The sequence below is a fragment of the Simochromis diagramma genome, unplaced genomic scaffold, assembly GCF_900408965.1.
Source record: "Simochromis diagramma unplaced genomic scaffold, fSimDia1.1 OVJJ01000603.1, whole genome shotgun sequence".
Taxonomy (NCBI): domain Eukaryota; kingdom Metazoa; phylum Chordata; class Actinopteri; order Cichliformes; family Cichlidae; genus Simochromis; species Simochromis diagramma.
In genome coordinates, this window is record NW_024387414.1 from 12,909,564 (window position 1) to 12,924,791 (window position 15,228).

Consider the following 15,228-nt stretch of genomic DNA (forward strand, 5'->3'; position numbering starts at 1 on the left):
TAAACATGTTATAATGAAGCTGACTAAAAAAATACAGTATATATATATACATACATACATATATATATATATATATATATATTTTTTTTGGTTTATATGCATGGTATACTTTGAAAAACGAATATAATTTGTAGCATATGCAATAACTATGCACTTAATTCTTCATACTTGAAATATTTCATAGCAGCTAAGAATTTTTCAGTCCTTGACCTTCCTCGACATTTCCTGCGACATTAAGGGTTGTGACCCTCTTTTTAGTGCCACTGGACTTATTTTTATTATTTACTTTGTGATGCAGTAGTAGTGCTACTGCACACTTTTTAGGTTAAATGTCCTGCTGCGTTGTGGACGGAAGTGTGGCCGTGACATTAGAGAGCTAAAGAGATTAGAAAGGCGTGACAGGCACATGGTGTGGAAGGGTGGAGAAATGGCTTAGTATGGCGTTGTCAACAAAACGTCAGCTGAGGGGGACTGGCTCGTAGTCCTGACACTGGAGAAGCTCCCCTCTGTAGAATCAAAGCAAATAGAAATACTTAAATACATCCCACTTTTCTTTTTTAGTGCTAATCATAATGCTTTTCTCTAACTTTACCATTTCAGCAGAAGACTGGTGGAGACTCAGAGCTAACAGAGTAATTAATGTTTTGATAAGATTAAAATCAGCTGTGCACTCTGAATGTCTATAGTTCACGTTCATTGCAGACTATTTTATAACTGTCCATGACCTCTGACCTCTCAACAAAAATAAAAGCTCCTTAAAATAGTTCCTGCTTCTGTTTTATTATGGGTATGAGGGACTTAATAGGAGCTTGCACTGTCTTTTGTCTGATGTGAGTACAAACACTGGTTCTGATTGCTTTAGTTCTGTGGTATCTTGTTGGCTGTCCGTGGGCTGGTCTCAGTCCTCTCCCCAAAAGAGGCTATGGAGATTCTGACGTTAGACGCTAGCACTCCTTATAAGCACCTGTCCATTCATGTCACGCCATGCTCCCAATAGGAAAAGCGTGTGATTGTTTTCCGAATGAGACAGTGTGCGTAGATAGTAAAGTGGTACTATATATCCTGCATATACAGTTCTTTTCTTCATTTCACTGCAAGCAAGACAGCCGAGGTTTGTTGTTTTTCTTCCAACATAATATGGAGGTAAGGGATCATTTTCCTAATGTACATTTGAAATAGTATGTTTGATCAGTTTAATAGTCAGATATAAGTTTGGAGTTCAGAGTAGATTTTTTAGCATTTTTGTTGTATATTAACAAGAAACACAGACATTTATTGACAGCTGTGTGTATTTAAAATCAGATTTTTTCCCATGTGCTTAAAGTAGTTCTAGAAATTTAGAAAACCTCATAAAGAAATGTCTTATGATTTTAACAGCTTATAGATTTAAGAGAAAGGCAGTCTGCTTTTATATTTTTCGTGTGTGCACATTTTCTTTAATTTGGCAGAAATGGGGACATAAAGCTCTAGAATACATGTCCTTACTAAGTTTTAACATCTGTTGGATAGTGCATTTTAGAACAAAATCTTTAAGCCTTAAAATATGCTTTAGATAGTGAAATGTTTAGGAAGCACGCACAGCTTTTTCAGATTTGTTTTGATCACTTTAATTATTCCTTCTGTTCAAAGTAACCTAACCTTGCCAAATTCAAATTCAAATTCAAATTTTATTTGTCACGTACACAGTCATACACAGTACGATATGCAGTGAAATGCTTGGACAACTGCTCGTGACCCAAAGAAAACAAAAAAAGGAAAGGCTATGAATAAGATAGGAAATAAATATGAAAAATTAAAAAGAAAAATTAAAAAGGGTAAATTTAACTAGGAAGGAATAAAATATAAATTAAGGTTAAAAATGAAATAACTGTACAACACAAATTAGAATGAAGGGTAGATTTAACTGGGAAGAATAAGATAAAATATATAAATTAAAGTTGAAAAATAAAATAACTGTACAACAAAATACACAATACACAATATAGAACTATATAAGAATGTATGAAGAAATCTAAATATAAATAAATATATACACAATAACAGCAGCTGTACAAGTATTAACCGGAAATGAAGAATATAGTGACCAGTGTTGTGCAAAAACAAAGTCCAGAAAGTCCAGTGTGTGTGTAGGAACCATATGTGTGGGTCAGTACTGTGTGGTGGTGTGATTGAGAGACCGTATCGCCTGCGGGAAGAAGCTCCTCCTCAGTCTCTCTGTGTTGGTCTTCAGGGAGCGGAATCGCTTTCCTGACCTCAACAGAGAGAACAGTCTGTTGTTGGGATGGCTGAGGTCCTTCACGATCTTCCTGGCCTTGGTCCAGCACCGCCTGCTGTAGATTGAGTGCAGGTCAGGGAGCTCGGAACGGATGGTGCGCTCAGCTGACCGCACAACCCACTGTTCAGTGATGGGTGATACAATCCAAATCCAATCAATACAAAAATGTAACCCCGCTTATCTGAAGGCAATAAGGCGCTTTGGCAGTGTGAGCAAAATTATCAGATGTATTTACTCTTTGCAGTGACAAACTGCAAGTGATAAACTGACAAAATTTGGTAATTAAGGAAGTGTATTATTGAGATTCGCCGCCCTAGTTCATCAAACATGGACAGTGGAATCATCTCATTAGCTTCAGAATCAGAATCAGAATCAGAAAGGGGTTTATTGCCAAATGTTGAGCAGGTTTACAACATTAGGAAATTGCTGCGGTCTTTGCAGTGACAACATGTCATAATAGCACTTAATAGAGGAAAAATAAAGTATCATAATTAATGCTTCGTAATGCACTGATTTTGATTAATTTGATTTTGTCACCTGATTAATGCTGTGTCAAGTGTCTTTATGAACGTGTTCGTACTAGCACTTGATTATAATAAGCAAGAATCTATTTTTACTTACTGCTCTGTACTCTCCAGGTGGCACCTTGTGCCCAGGAAGTTGGTAGACATGCAGCATTACTGTTGGCTTATCTGAACTTGCAGAGAAAACAAGGCCACTTTTGTGACCTTGTGCTCAGACCGGGACAGAATGCAGGTCAACTTTACCCCGCACACAGGTGAGAAAATTAAGCTAATAACAAACAAACACACCAACATATACATATCATCAAACTGCCCAATGATATCATGATTATACTAACAGTGTATGTCGTACACGATGTTCATGATTTCAGACCTCACCACAAAACTGCTCTTTGTTCCCCCAGATGTGTGCTGGCAGCCTCTAGTCCAGTGTTGGCATCTGTCTTGTCCTCTGCTGGCGCTCTGGTGGAGCTGCAGGCCAAATGTCTCTCTGACTCTGTATTAACACCTCTTTTGGACTATATTTACACAGGGGATTTGCCCTACAGTTATGGCCAGCAACAGTATTATAGTCTGCTCACAGCTGCCTGCTACCTGCAGATGGATGAACTGCAAAAGGCTCTGAGGGCTCAACAGCAGACTGAGGTTTGCGCTGCAAATGGCGCAGAGGCTTCTGCTGAAGCTGAAAAGAATTCTTATAGGACAACTGTGAATACCTCCCCTCATATGCCATCAACATCCAGCATTTTTACCTTTAGAAAACCTGACAAAACAAACATCTCCAGTGAACAAAGTATGACAACTTCACCAGACAGCGATATTCAGTATCAGGATTCAGACAATGTGGATCCGTTTAGTGAAAGTCAGATGCTCTCAGCTGCTATGGATTGCAGCACTGATGAAGTAGAAATAGATACAGGTAGAAATAGCAGAGACCACTGCAGTGGAAGGGATGCAAGGACTTTAAGCTATCCAAGTGCACCCTGTGGTATACTTGAAAGAACTGAAAGGAGCACAAATGCAGGACATGCCAGACAAGCAACTTATCTAATGCCACAGCATTTGACTCTGAATGTCCCTAGCATTGCTGAAGTGTATCACACGTCTAAAGTGGACAAAGAGGCGGAAAAGGATCGGCTTAATCCAGCTGGCATCTGGCAAAGGTACACAGGTGACACTCTGGTGAGGACAGCTGAAAATAGGAGGAGCTCATCTTCATCCCCACATTCATATTGTGGGGCAGTACCTGTCATCTGTCACAGCAGCAGAGCAGCTATCCCCCAGCTAGCAGATGTGTCTCCTGTGTCTCCCTTCCATTCAGCCCTCCAGACTTCAAGCAACTCCAGCAGGTCTCCAGTCTCACGTTCAGCGAGCATAGAAAATGACAGCATTATTGAAGGTATTACATCTAAATGCAAACGTCAATATCAAGCACAGAGCCAGGAATACGGCCACAATAAAAAACACACTATTACACAAAATCTGAATAACAAGGATAATTTAGATCAATGTGCTTTACAAGATTTATATTACAAATCCAGTGGAGGTAGATCTCATTTTGACAGCAGCGATTCAGATCATTTTACAATGCAGGGCAATGAATGTGTTGACAGAGGATCATCTCACTTTACCAACAATAATGATCAGCATGCTTATTGTGATTCCTTTCAGAAAAATACACACAATCTTAGAGAAGATTCAGTGCTGCAGAGTAAGGACTGGAGCCAAGAATTGAAGCATAAAATTGATCTCAGGTTTGATGATTTCTCACCCAAAAAAAAGCAGCTGGATTTCTTTGAATCCTACAATGTCAGCAAATTGGCAACAGCAACAGCAGAACCAGGAGGTCTGAGAGCTGAAGTTCCACTTATTGCTCATCCTGTGGAGGACTTAAACACAGAACATCTAGGTCCAGAGGAAGAGGTGAAAGAGGAACACAGTTACTCTAATAGAGTTCCAGCTGAAAGTGATATACAGGACACCCACTGCAACTATGAACCAAAGAAAGGGTACTCAAACATATACAGAGCTGACACAAGTGCAAACAATGTTCCTTCTAACCATGATTCAAACTACAGTCCTACAGCTGCGGAAACCAAAGAATACCATGCTGATAGCTTCCCTAAATCTCTGCAAACTGAAAAGACCTCAGGCACTGACATCACAGAATCACATTCGATTTTTACAATGCCTGTGGACAGAAACATGTCTGACACCAGTGTTGACAGTGCTGTGAGACACTCTTATCATGGACATCTTCGTTATCATTGCCTGCAGCATGATGATATGCAAGAGGATGTGCACTTATTGCAGGGAGGTTCTGATCACAAACGCTCCCACTCAAACCACTTTGATGATTCTGATGGTTCAAGTGAGGAGGAAGACTTTGGTGCCTTTGAGAGTCCCCTAAAGCAGCACTACAGCTCAACAGAGACTACAGACCAGTTTCTTCTTTTGGATATTAGCACAAGACCTGCAGAACTATTAGTATCCTGCAAACACCGATCTGGCACAGAAGAGAAAGGGGATATGTTTGAAACTGGAATCTGGGCACATGATGGAGCAGAGAGGTACGAAAAAACATCTGTAGCATCTGTTGAAATGAAAACAGTTACGGCTAGGGCTAAATTTGGAACTGGGAGACTTGATATGGGTGGCACACACTGGGCTGCAAAGACAAATGCTGAGGAAAGAAAGACTGTTGTTCAAAGTAGTCCAGCTGTTGAGACTATTCAAAATTCTTGCATTGTGTCTGAAGTTTCCAACCTTAAGGAAGGTGAGAACCAAACCATTACCTCGACACACTGTTCACCTCCTGGAGTGTCAGACTCCATGCAACCCTCTGTGTCTTTTTGCATGGCATCTGGCCTTTCAACCAGCATGCCAACCAATAGATCAGCTCATCTGTCATCTCCTGTTCACCACCCATTCCAATGCTCTCTATGCGACCGTTCCTTTAGCCAGCGAGGTTCTCTAAATAGACATGTGCGGAGCCACCTTGGTGTAAGGCCCTTCCCCTGCCCCCGCTGCCCTATGACTTTTTCACGCCAATACCGTGTCACCGAGCACATGCGTGTTCATCAGCGATGTACCCCTGGGAATGATTTTCAAAAGCCCCCTGCTTCATCAACTTGAGACTTTGAGGAAAAGCTAGGAAACTGAAATGCATTTTTCATTATAATATAATGTGTGTTAGGATGACAGTTTCCTTTAGTGTCTTGCAAATATATGTAAGACAGGGAATTTTTTTACATGTTCGATTTTTAAAATCAGAACTTGCAGCTGAAAGTTAGTCACTTTAATGCAATTAATATAGGCTATTCTAAATAAGGAAAAAAGTAGGAGGCCAATAAAGTAAAGAAAAATAAATGTTGTGGATCTTAATCATTTTAATATGCAGCAGTAGGTAATCCTGTTGATTCACAGCTAGAGCGTCCTGGATTCAAACCAGGGCAGGGCCCTCCTGTTTGGAGTCTGTGCATTTCATCCGACCTCTGGGATATCTGGTTTCTGTCACCAGCAAAAACAAGTGTTCTTGCGCCCTTGACAAAGGTAATAAAACTGGTGGGAGTTGGTTCCCATAATGTGTTCAGTATAGAGAATTTGTTTTCCTACAGCCATTAAATAAAAGAATCTATTAACTGAACATAGTGCAAAGGCAACATATCAAATGCATAAACAGAGAATGAATCAAATGAAATGCTTTTTTGAATTTGATGCCAGCAACACATTAAGAACAGAGTGCGAGACAAGGCCATGTTGACAGTGATGCATCATCTCTGATATCAGAAACCCTGTATAAGTATTTGGCAACTGAGGTAACTAAATGCTGAAGTTTTAAAGGCAATATGTTTTCCATTCTTACCTTAGTGGAAGATTTTAGCCTTTAAAGACTCTTTAATTGTTGCAATGTTATTTTGACATTCACTTGTTGAAATGAGCCTTTCCTTACAAGGGTTTTCCTTTGGATGAAAGGACTTATTCCAAAACCTGTATACTAATCCACTAATACACCTCTATACCATGCAGTACTTTGAAATGTGCATTGATAACAAACCACATGGCCCCACTTCTCTTTACTGCAGATTTTGTTTTTCATATATACATGTGTGCATGTGAGGATGTTCATTTTTAATCTTTGCATTTTTTTTCCCGCTAACATTTGTGAATGCAACAACAAATCTTGTGATTAAATATTCCTGAGCCTATGCAGTTATTTCCAGTACAGAACAAATTTGGTTTTAAATACAGTTCTGCTTAGCTGCCATGTCACCATTGGCCTTTGTGAATATCTCTGCATACACAGATTTCTCCAGATTTTTGTATCTTTCAGTGATATTATGTAGCTGTGTCTTAAATTGCAAATATTGTTCTTAAATTGTCTCTTACAGAGTTGTGAATTCCTCCATTCCTCTGAAAGATGTGTCCTCTTTTTTCTGTTCATTTTATAACCAGTCATGTTGTTTAGTCATCGTATTCCTCCATGTCACCCTGTCCTAGCATTCTCCTGTTACCCCTAAATTTACATATCCTTCATTCTTCACCATTTTTTAAAAATTGCCCCATTATAACATTTGCTTACATCAAATTCAAAAGTATACAATTTTTAACAGTTGATATATATATATATATATATATATATATATATATATATATTTTTTTATATATTTTAAGCTAAAAGTATGGTATGACTGATTTGCAAATCAGTACAAAACCCAGAAGCAACCTGGAAAACAAGGGGACATTTCCCTGCAATATATTTGCATATATTTGATATTTCACAATAACAATGTGAAAATAATGGCCAAATCTACAGAAAATACCATTCTGCAGCTTCCCTCTACTTTATCTGTTCGGCTTGCAGTTTACCGTACTGGCAGCTATTGCATTCGCATATCAGTGTAAAACACTCTAAAAGATTGCGGTATACTACTGGCACCAAACAACAGACAGATACCAGCTCAAGTAGATAATTTAGTATCTAAACAGATAGAGTTTATTAGAGACCAAACCGAGTAAAACTCAATAATGACTTCACATTCACCAGGTAGCCAGAACCATGACATTTCCTCTGTGTGTGTGATTTAATTTAAAGATATTACCATGTCAATTAACTGGCTGGTACATTATATTCCAAAGTTGCTTTCACGGCCTTTCACTTCCACAGGTACCAGAGCTGTCTAGTCTAATGCAGAGAGGGAGACACACACATATTCTATGCTCTTATTAACTTTGCATGTTTAGCCATTAAGCAGTGTAGTAGATCTTTGCCATAATATTGACTTCATTCCATTTAGTGTTGTGATTCTGAATCTCTCTATATGTAATAGTTATATGTCTCACATAGTGTTCCCTGTAAGAGAGGACAGCTTGTTGGGTGTCACAGTGTTTGTGCCAATGGTGTGAAACATGAGTCAAGGGCAGCTATGAGGTTCTGTGCATGTTCTGTCTGGTCTATTCCAAAATATTTCTGTTAGGGACAGTAGGGTGAAAAAGGATCATATTATTTGGTATCTTACACCTGGTATGAACTATTGGTACCTTTGATAGGTAAATACATATATAAATAAAAGGGCAATGCAATTTATGAGAGGTGCTTTAAGTTCCTAAGATTGCGTTTTCATGTTCTGAAGTTCCCGCCTATTTTAATTTTTAAAAAAAAGTTGGGTTATTAACTTGTGATGCTAAAAAAAACAAACCTTGTAGGACATTTACATGTGTACTTATGATTAATAAGGACTCCTTTTAATATTGTTTTGTTATACTAATGTAATAGTTTGGGCTCTATGGCTTTTGAAACATTAGCTGTGAGATGAGCAGTCTCCAGATAAAATCAACCAGCTGATCTAAGAACACTGGAACAGTCAAACTGCAAAGTGAGACAAAGACAAACATTTCTGATAAAACAGATGTAATTAATTTTGAGATCATTTAACTTTAATATTATAAGAATGTAACATTGTACTTTAACTGCATTAAAAGGTTTCATGAAAAATGTTACGATACCTTAAAAATGTGTGTCTTTCTTGCAAACATCCTTTCTATCTCCTTTCTGTTTCTTTACTAACATACAAACACACATATATCAGCACACATTACAAACAAATACAATTAGTAGGGAAATATGAAAAAAGGTGCAACACATGCAATAATGCAATTAATTAATTGTATTAATTTTATAAGGAACCATCAGAATAGTTGCTAAAACTCAGTTGAGGAGGTGCCCCAAAAGAATTAAATGGCAATATCTAATTAATTAAGGTAAATTGGACCAGTAAATACATTTGTACATAAATTTGGTTTATTAAGGATAATATTAGCATGTGACATGGAATATGAACCATACTTGTATGAAACAGATTATTAATTTGTTCCTTATTGATTTATCAAGTTTATGTTAGGTTATACACCATGCAATTTCAAAACGATGCATTGAGTCTGCCGCTTCAGCAAACTAAAACTAAAGGGTTTGTTTATACAGTATATATATATATATTTCTTCTCTTAATTTTTCACACTTCAGACAGTCCTCTTGTGCTTGCTATTCAACTGACGAATCAGGCGATGCAGCAGTCATCACTACAATGGCCTAAAGGAGGAGAAAAAATTAGCGTAACTTGACCTTTTGCAACTTTTTAAAACAAATATTGGGTAATAAGTTCCTTGTAGGACATTCCCAACACTAAGCAATGACTGCAGTGTGCCCTCTTACCTGGCTTTTTGTGGATCGCAGGGCAATGCCAGCCAGAGCTGACATTACAATGAAAATAACCGCTACAACAAAAGTGTAGAACACCAAAACTGCTTCCAAAGCCAATCCCATGAGCTAAAAAAAAAAAAGGTTGACATTAAAGAAATGAAATACACTGTTACATAGCATTTAACGCTATATTATATTTAATTTAATACATTTAAGAATTTAATTAGTTAAATTTAAAGCTCCAGTCAAAATACATCATGCTGTCCAAAAGATAGGTAAATAACAATAACAGAGACATAAAACCTGAGGCTGAGAAATATGATAAAACAATCACCTGGCGATTTTCCATTGGTTCAGTAAATGAAAAGGTTCCATTATCATAAATGTAATCTAGGTGGTAGGAATATGCTTCTATGTTAGGCAGGATGTGTATTAAAGTCCAGCATGCGACCAGTATGGAGACAATGCTCAGAGATAACGAAATGGTTACCTGCAGACACCAACAGACAAAGATGGGGGTGATACACAGTTATTTAAAACAAAAAAATTCCACTGGAGTCTATGCAGTTCTGTGAAAAACTGAGTACGCATGAGAACCACTTTTAGCAGCAATAACTTCAAATAAAATGTGAAAAAGAAATCACAACCTGAAGGGTTAGGGTTCTGAGCAACTTCTTAAGAAAAAATCCCATTGTATTGAGGTTGGTAAGCATTTGTTTATGCACAGCTCTCTTAAGGTCCAGCCACAGAATTTCAGCTGGACTCAGCTGGACCATTTCAGCACCTCAAGTATTTTTATTCCCAGTTTCTTTCTTGTAGATTTGCTGGTGTCCAAGGTTTTGCTGTGAAAAGGCTTTCTAATGGAAACCCTTCCAAACAAACTATTCTCCTTCAGTCTTTTTTCCAGTTGTACTGTCATAAAAGTTAACATTTAACATGCTAACAAAGACCCGTAGTATAGTTTGTTTGTCGCATGATCTGACTTTGGGGTGAATTATATGATGTCCACATAGTGAAGATTGTTGTTAACATACATCTGAATGCTCCAGACCAGCAAACTGCCAAAAACATCTACTTTTACAGAGATGCTCTATTAATCAAGTGCATTTGCAGCACTACATACCCTGTTTATTTCTATGGAAGCAGTAAAGGTGTGATTTATCTTCACAGGTGTTAAGATATTAACAATGTTCAAATATAAGTCAAACTACAAATTAAACTATAAATCACTGGTGATGATAATGCAATATTAAATTCTAAGGCATCCATAAACACTTTTATTTGAAGAAACCTCTTGTTCAATTTCTAGTTCTAGTATAATTTTGCTATAATATAACATTCATCATATTTCAGTAGAACTTACTGTTTTCTTGGTGGTGTTGTGTTGTGCCAAAATGTATGTAATTCCACATATGATTAACTATGAGAAGACAGAGAGAAAGACAGATTTATTACATATCCCATGTGTTGGATGGTTGTAAGGTGACAGGAAAGCAAACACTGACACTAAAATAAAGTGCAATATAAATTCTGATTATTTAATACTTCTTAAGTTAATGTTAAGTTAAAAAATATTGAGTCACGTCAAACTTCCCAAGGCACTCTTTATTATTCCCTTGTTGAACTACCAACCAGTGTCCCCAGCAGGAAGCCTGGTGGGATGACTGTCCATACATACATCATCTGGGAGTCTGCCGTGATCGCAACGGATATGATAAAGAAGGATGCACCCAAGATCAGCACAATTGTCTAGGAGAAAACATAAACAACGTTTAGCATGATTTTGTTAGCTATGTTTTATTTTCTGTGGCAATATAAGCCTCAAGTTCTTCTCAAATGTGGAAAGATACTGAAATGAAACAAAACAACAAACATTCATGTGCATTTGTGTATGTGTCAGTGTCTTACACCAATAATTTTGGGTTGTCCCTTTAAGAAGCGGTGTAAAGGTTTTGTGCCCCCCACTGAGGTGTCTTGAGGATTTCCATTATTCCCACCTGGATCACTCACAGAGAGGAGCTCAGCAGACATCTAACCCATTAACACACAATGGTTCACAATCATTATTCTCAATCAATTCTTAACAAATGCATGTATCAAATGTCAGATTTATCATCTGAAAAACTCTGGCAGCATGTGTGTAGCTAATGGGATTTCTTCTTATGCCAGCACAATATTTTTTCACTTTTAATCATAATTATGCACTACAGCATTCATTTTTAGTTGTATCTTAGGAGATAAAAGCTCCCGGAGCCCATTTAAGCTTGTTGAGAAGCCCAAAAGCCCAGAGATCCAAGTTACAGATGCTGCTGAAATAGCATGGAGTCTGCAACAGATTAGCTACTAGCAACTGACCAACAATAGTCCAATAGACTGGCTGCCTGGTGCTTCAGCTTGTTGTCTGTAAGTAAACTAAGCAACTGTAGACAGTAAGAACATTCACAACATAAGCAGAAGTACTGTACTATAAAATATTTATTAAAAAAAGGAAAATCTGCTGTTCCACCAATCCACCGACACTCAAAAGCGTGTCTGCTTTAAGCTACAACTGTACTTCATTTTGAAGTGACTGACTACAAAATAAAGTTGTTGTTTTTTTTACCAAGCAAAAAGAAAGCTAGTAAACAAGAGAAAAAACAGACCGTAGGCAGCTGTGCAGTCAGAGCTGTCGTTCAGTGTGGAAGCTCATATCAGGTTCACATCTGAAGCAGCTTATGGGTAATCTGTGGACGATCACATCATTTTGAACTCTGAGTTTTTTGGGAGTGTTTTTCTCTTTTTCTCCCCATTCCTCCAAAGTGTTTACTCATTTCAATTCAATTCAATTCAATTCAATTTTATTTATATAGCGCCAAATCACAACAAAAGTCGCCTCAAGGCGCTTCATAGATACAGAGAAAAACCCAACAATCATATGACCCCCTATGAGCAAGCACTTTGGCGACAGTGGGAAGGAAAAACTCCCTTTTAACAGGAAGAAACCTCCGGCAGAACCAGGCTCAGGGAGGGGTGGCCATCTGCTGCGACCGGTTGGGGTGAGAGAAGGAATACAGGATAAAGACATGCTGTGGAAGAGAGACAGAGGTTAATAACAGATATGATTCAATGCAGAGAGGTCTTTTAATACATAGTGAGTGAGAAAGGTGACTGGAAAGGAAAAACTCAATGCATCATGGGAATCCCCCGGCAGCCTACATCTATTGCAGCATAACTAAGGGAGGATTCAGGGTCACCTGGTCCAGCCCTAACTATATGCTTTAGCAAAAAGGAAAGTTTTAAGCCTAATCTTAAAAGTAGAGATAGTGTCTGTCTCCCGAATCCAAACTGGAAGCTGGTTCCACAGAAGAGGGGCCTGAAAACTGAAGGCTCTCCCTCCCATTCTACTTTTAAATACTCTAGGAACAACAAGTAGGCCTGCAGAGCGAGAGCGAAGCGCTCTAATAGGGTGATATGGTACTACAAGGTCATTAAGATAAGATGGGGCCTGATTATTTAAGACCTTGTATGTGAGGAGCAGGATTTTGAATTCAATTCTGGATTTAACAGGAAGCCAATGAAGGGAAGCCAAAACAGGAGAAATATGCTCTCTCTTTCTAGTCCCTGTCAGGACTCTTGCTGCAGCATTTTGGATTAGTTGAAGGCTTTTCAGCGAGTTTTTTGGACATCCTGATAATAATGAATTACAGTAGTCCAGCCTGGAAGTAATAAATGCATGAACTAGTTTTTCAGTGTCACTCTGAGACAGGATATTTCTAATTTTAGAGATGTTGCGCAAATGGAAGAAAGCAGTCTTACATATTTGTTTAATATGTGCGTTGAAGGACATGTCCTGGTCAAAAATGACTCCAAGGTTCCTCACCGCGTTACTGGAGGCCAAGGTAATGCCATCCAGAGTAAGAATCTGGTTAGATACCATATTTCTAAGATTTTCAGGGCCGAGTACAATAACCTCAGTTTTATCTGAATTAAGAAGCAGAAAGTTAGCGGCCATCCAGGTCTTTATGTCTTTAAGACATTCCTGCAGTTTAACTAATTGGTGTGTGTCATCTGGCTTCATGGACAGATAGAGCTGGGTGTCATCAGCATAGCAGTGAAAATGTATGCTATGTCTTCTAATGATACTGCCTAAGGGAAGCATGTATAATGTAACACTGAAGAAACACTAGCACTGAACCCTGTGGAACTCCATAATTAACCTCAGTGTGTGAAGAGGACTCTCCATTTACATGCACAAATTGGAGTCTATTAGATAGATATGATACAAACCACTGCAGCGCAGTACCTGTAATACCTACAGCATGTTCTAATCGCTCTAATAGGATATTATGGTCAACAGTATCGAACGCTGCACTAAGGTCTAGCAGGACAAGCACAGAGATGAGTCCACTGTCAGAGGCCATAAGAAGATCATTTGTAACATTTGTAATTTCTGTGTAGCTGAAGGGTTTTACTTTTTACTGTGAATTATTCATTACAGTGTTTACTTACTAGTCAGTTTTATGTACTGAACAATCAGGTGGACATTATGATCATTGTTATTTTTTTCCATTTTAAGTACATTAATATTCAAATGTGTAAATAGGTGCACATGCATGAGAACAGACATACATCTTCCAACAAAAATCTTTTTCAACTAATTATAAACACTTTCACTCTGTGGAATGCGCTGAATCGAAATGATCGACTCCTTAAAATCGAGTCAAACTTTTCATCACTCCAGCCAAAGCAGCAGAGGGGAAGGATGAACTGTTTCTGTGTGGGGGCTAAAATGGGGCAGGGCTAAAATGAAGAAGTGGACTGTGGCAAAATATCCTGAGAGTAGAAAACACAGAAAGAGCTGATTTCCTGTTTTTCTATACAGTGGGGCAAAAAAGTATTTAGTCAGCCACCGATTGTGCAAGTTCCCCCACTTAAAATGATGACAGAGGTCAGTAATTTGCACCAGAGGTACACTTCAACTGTGAGAGACAGAATGTGGAAAAAAAAAAATCCATGAATTCACATGGTAGGATTTGTAAAGAATTTATTCGTAAATTAGGGTGGAAAATAAGTATTTGGTCAATAACAAAAATACAACTCAATACTTTGTAACATAACCTTTGTTGGCAATAACAGAGGTCAAACGTTTACTATAGGTCTTTACCAGGTTTGCACACACAGTAGCTGGTATTTTGGCCCATTCCTCCATGCAGATCTTCTCGAGAGCAGTGATGTTTTGGGGCTGTTGCCGAGCAACACGGACTTTCAACTCCCGCCACAGATTTTCTATGGGGTTGAGGTCTGGAGACTGGCTAGGCCACTCCAGGACTTTCAAATGCTTCTTACGGAGCCACTCCTTTGTTGCCCGGGCGGTGTGTTTTGGATCATTGTCATGTTGGAAGACCCAGCCTCGTTTCATCTTCAAAGTTCTCACTGATGGAAGGAGGTTTTGGCTCAAAATCTCACGATACATGGCCCCATTCATTCTGTCCTTAACACGGATCAGTCGTCCTGTCCCCTTGGCAGAAAAACAGCCCCATAGCATGATGTTTCCACCCCCATGCTTCACAGTAGGTATGGTGTTCTTGGGATGCAATTCAGTATTCTTCTTCCTCCAAACACGACGAGTTGAGTTTATACCAAAAAGTTCTACTTTGGTTTCATCTGACCACATGACATTCTCTCAATCCTCTGCTGTATCATCCATGTGCTCTCTGGCAAACTTCAGACGGGCCTGGACATGCACTGGC

At 38.5% G+C, this 15,228-nt stretch overlaps 2 protein-coding genes across 4 annotated transcripts; one reads left to right on the top strand and one right to left on the bottom strand.

Annotated features, from left to right (window-relative positions):
• The first annotated feature begins 69 nt into the window (after positions 1 to 69).
• On the top strand, positions 70 to 7,644 carry LOC120721367 (zinc finger protein 418-like). 3 transcript variants are annotated; one of them, XM_040011646.1, is made up of 4 exons: positions 70 to 1,143; positions 2,914 to 3,053; positions 3,204 to 4,198; positions 4,471 to 4,588. In XM_040011646.1, the coding sequence occupies exons 1-4, from the start codon at positions 985 to 987 to the stop codon at positions 4,488 to 4,490; spliced, it is 1,314 nt and encodes a 437-aa protein (XP_039867580.1). In that variant the 5' UTR covers positions 70 to 984; the 3' UTR covers positions 4,491 to 4,588. The 3 variants fall into 3 exon arrangements, with proteins under 3 accessions (XP_039867580.1, XP_039867578.1, XP_039867579.1); XM_040011644.1 differs by having other exon boundaries at positions 3,204 to 7,644; XM_040011645.1 differs by lacking the exons at positions 70 to 1,143; positions 2,914 to 3,053 and having other exon boundaries at positions 4,093 to 4,198; positions 4,471 to 7,644.
• Positions 7,645 to 8,456: 812 nt separating this feature from the next.
• LOC120721369 lies at positions 8,457 to 12,243 on the bottom strand. Its single transcript, XM_040011648.1, has 7 exons — positions 12,142 to 12,243; positions 11,408 to 11,530; positions 11,132 to 11,248; positions 10,863 to 10,919; positions 9,834 to 9,989; positions 9,512 to 9,625; positions 8,457 to 9,388 (listed from the first exon to the last, which is right to left on the bottom strand). The coding sequence occupies exons 2-7, from the start codon at positions 11,528 to 11,530 to the stop codon at positions 9,341 to 9,343; spliced, it is 615 nt and encodes a 204-aa protein (XP_039867582.1). The 5' UTR covers positions 12,142 to 12,243; the 3' UTR covers positions 8,457 to 9,340.
• Positions 12,244 to 15,228: the final 2,985 nt, after the last annotated feature.

What these genes read in the sequence shown, in the direction of transcription:
- LOC120721367 (XM_040011644.1), top strand. Translation starts at nt 985, where the DNA reads ATGCTCCCAATAGGAAAAGCGTGTGATTGTTTTCCGAATGAGACAGTG. An exon ending in TCTTCCAACATAATATGGAG is followed by an intron (nt 1,144 to 2,913) that starts GTAAGGGATCAT and finishes TGTACTCTCCAG; the next exon opens with GTGGCACCTTGTGCCCAGGA. An exon ending in CAACTTTACCCCGCACACAG is followed by an intron (nt 3,054 to 3,203) that starts GTGAGAAAATTA and finishes TTGTTCCCCCAG; the next exon opens with ATGTGTGCTGGCAGCCTCTA.
- LOC120721369 (XM_040011648.1), bottom strand. Translation starts at nt 11,530, where the DNA reads ATGTCTGCTGAGCTCCTCTCTGTGAGTGATCCAGGTGGGAATAATGGA. An exon ending in GCTTCCTGCTGGGGACACTG is followed by an intron (nt 10,920 to 11,131) that starts GTTGGTAGTTCA and finishes GTCTTCTCATAG; the next exon opens with TTAATCATATGTGGAATTAC. An exon ending in AACCAATGGAAAATCGCCAG is followed by an intron (nt 9,626 to 9,833) that starts GTGATTGTTTTA and finishes TTTTTTTTTTAG; the next exon opens with CTCATGGGATTGGCTTTGGA.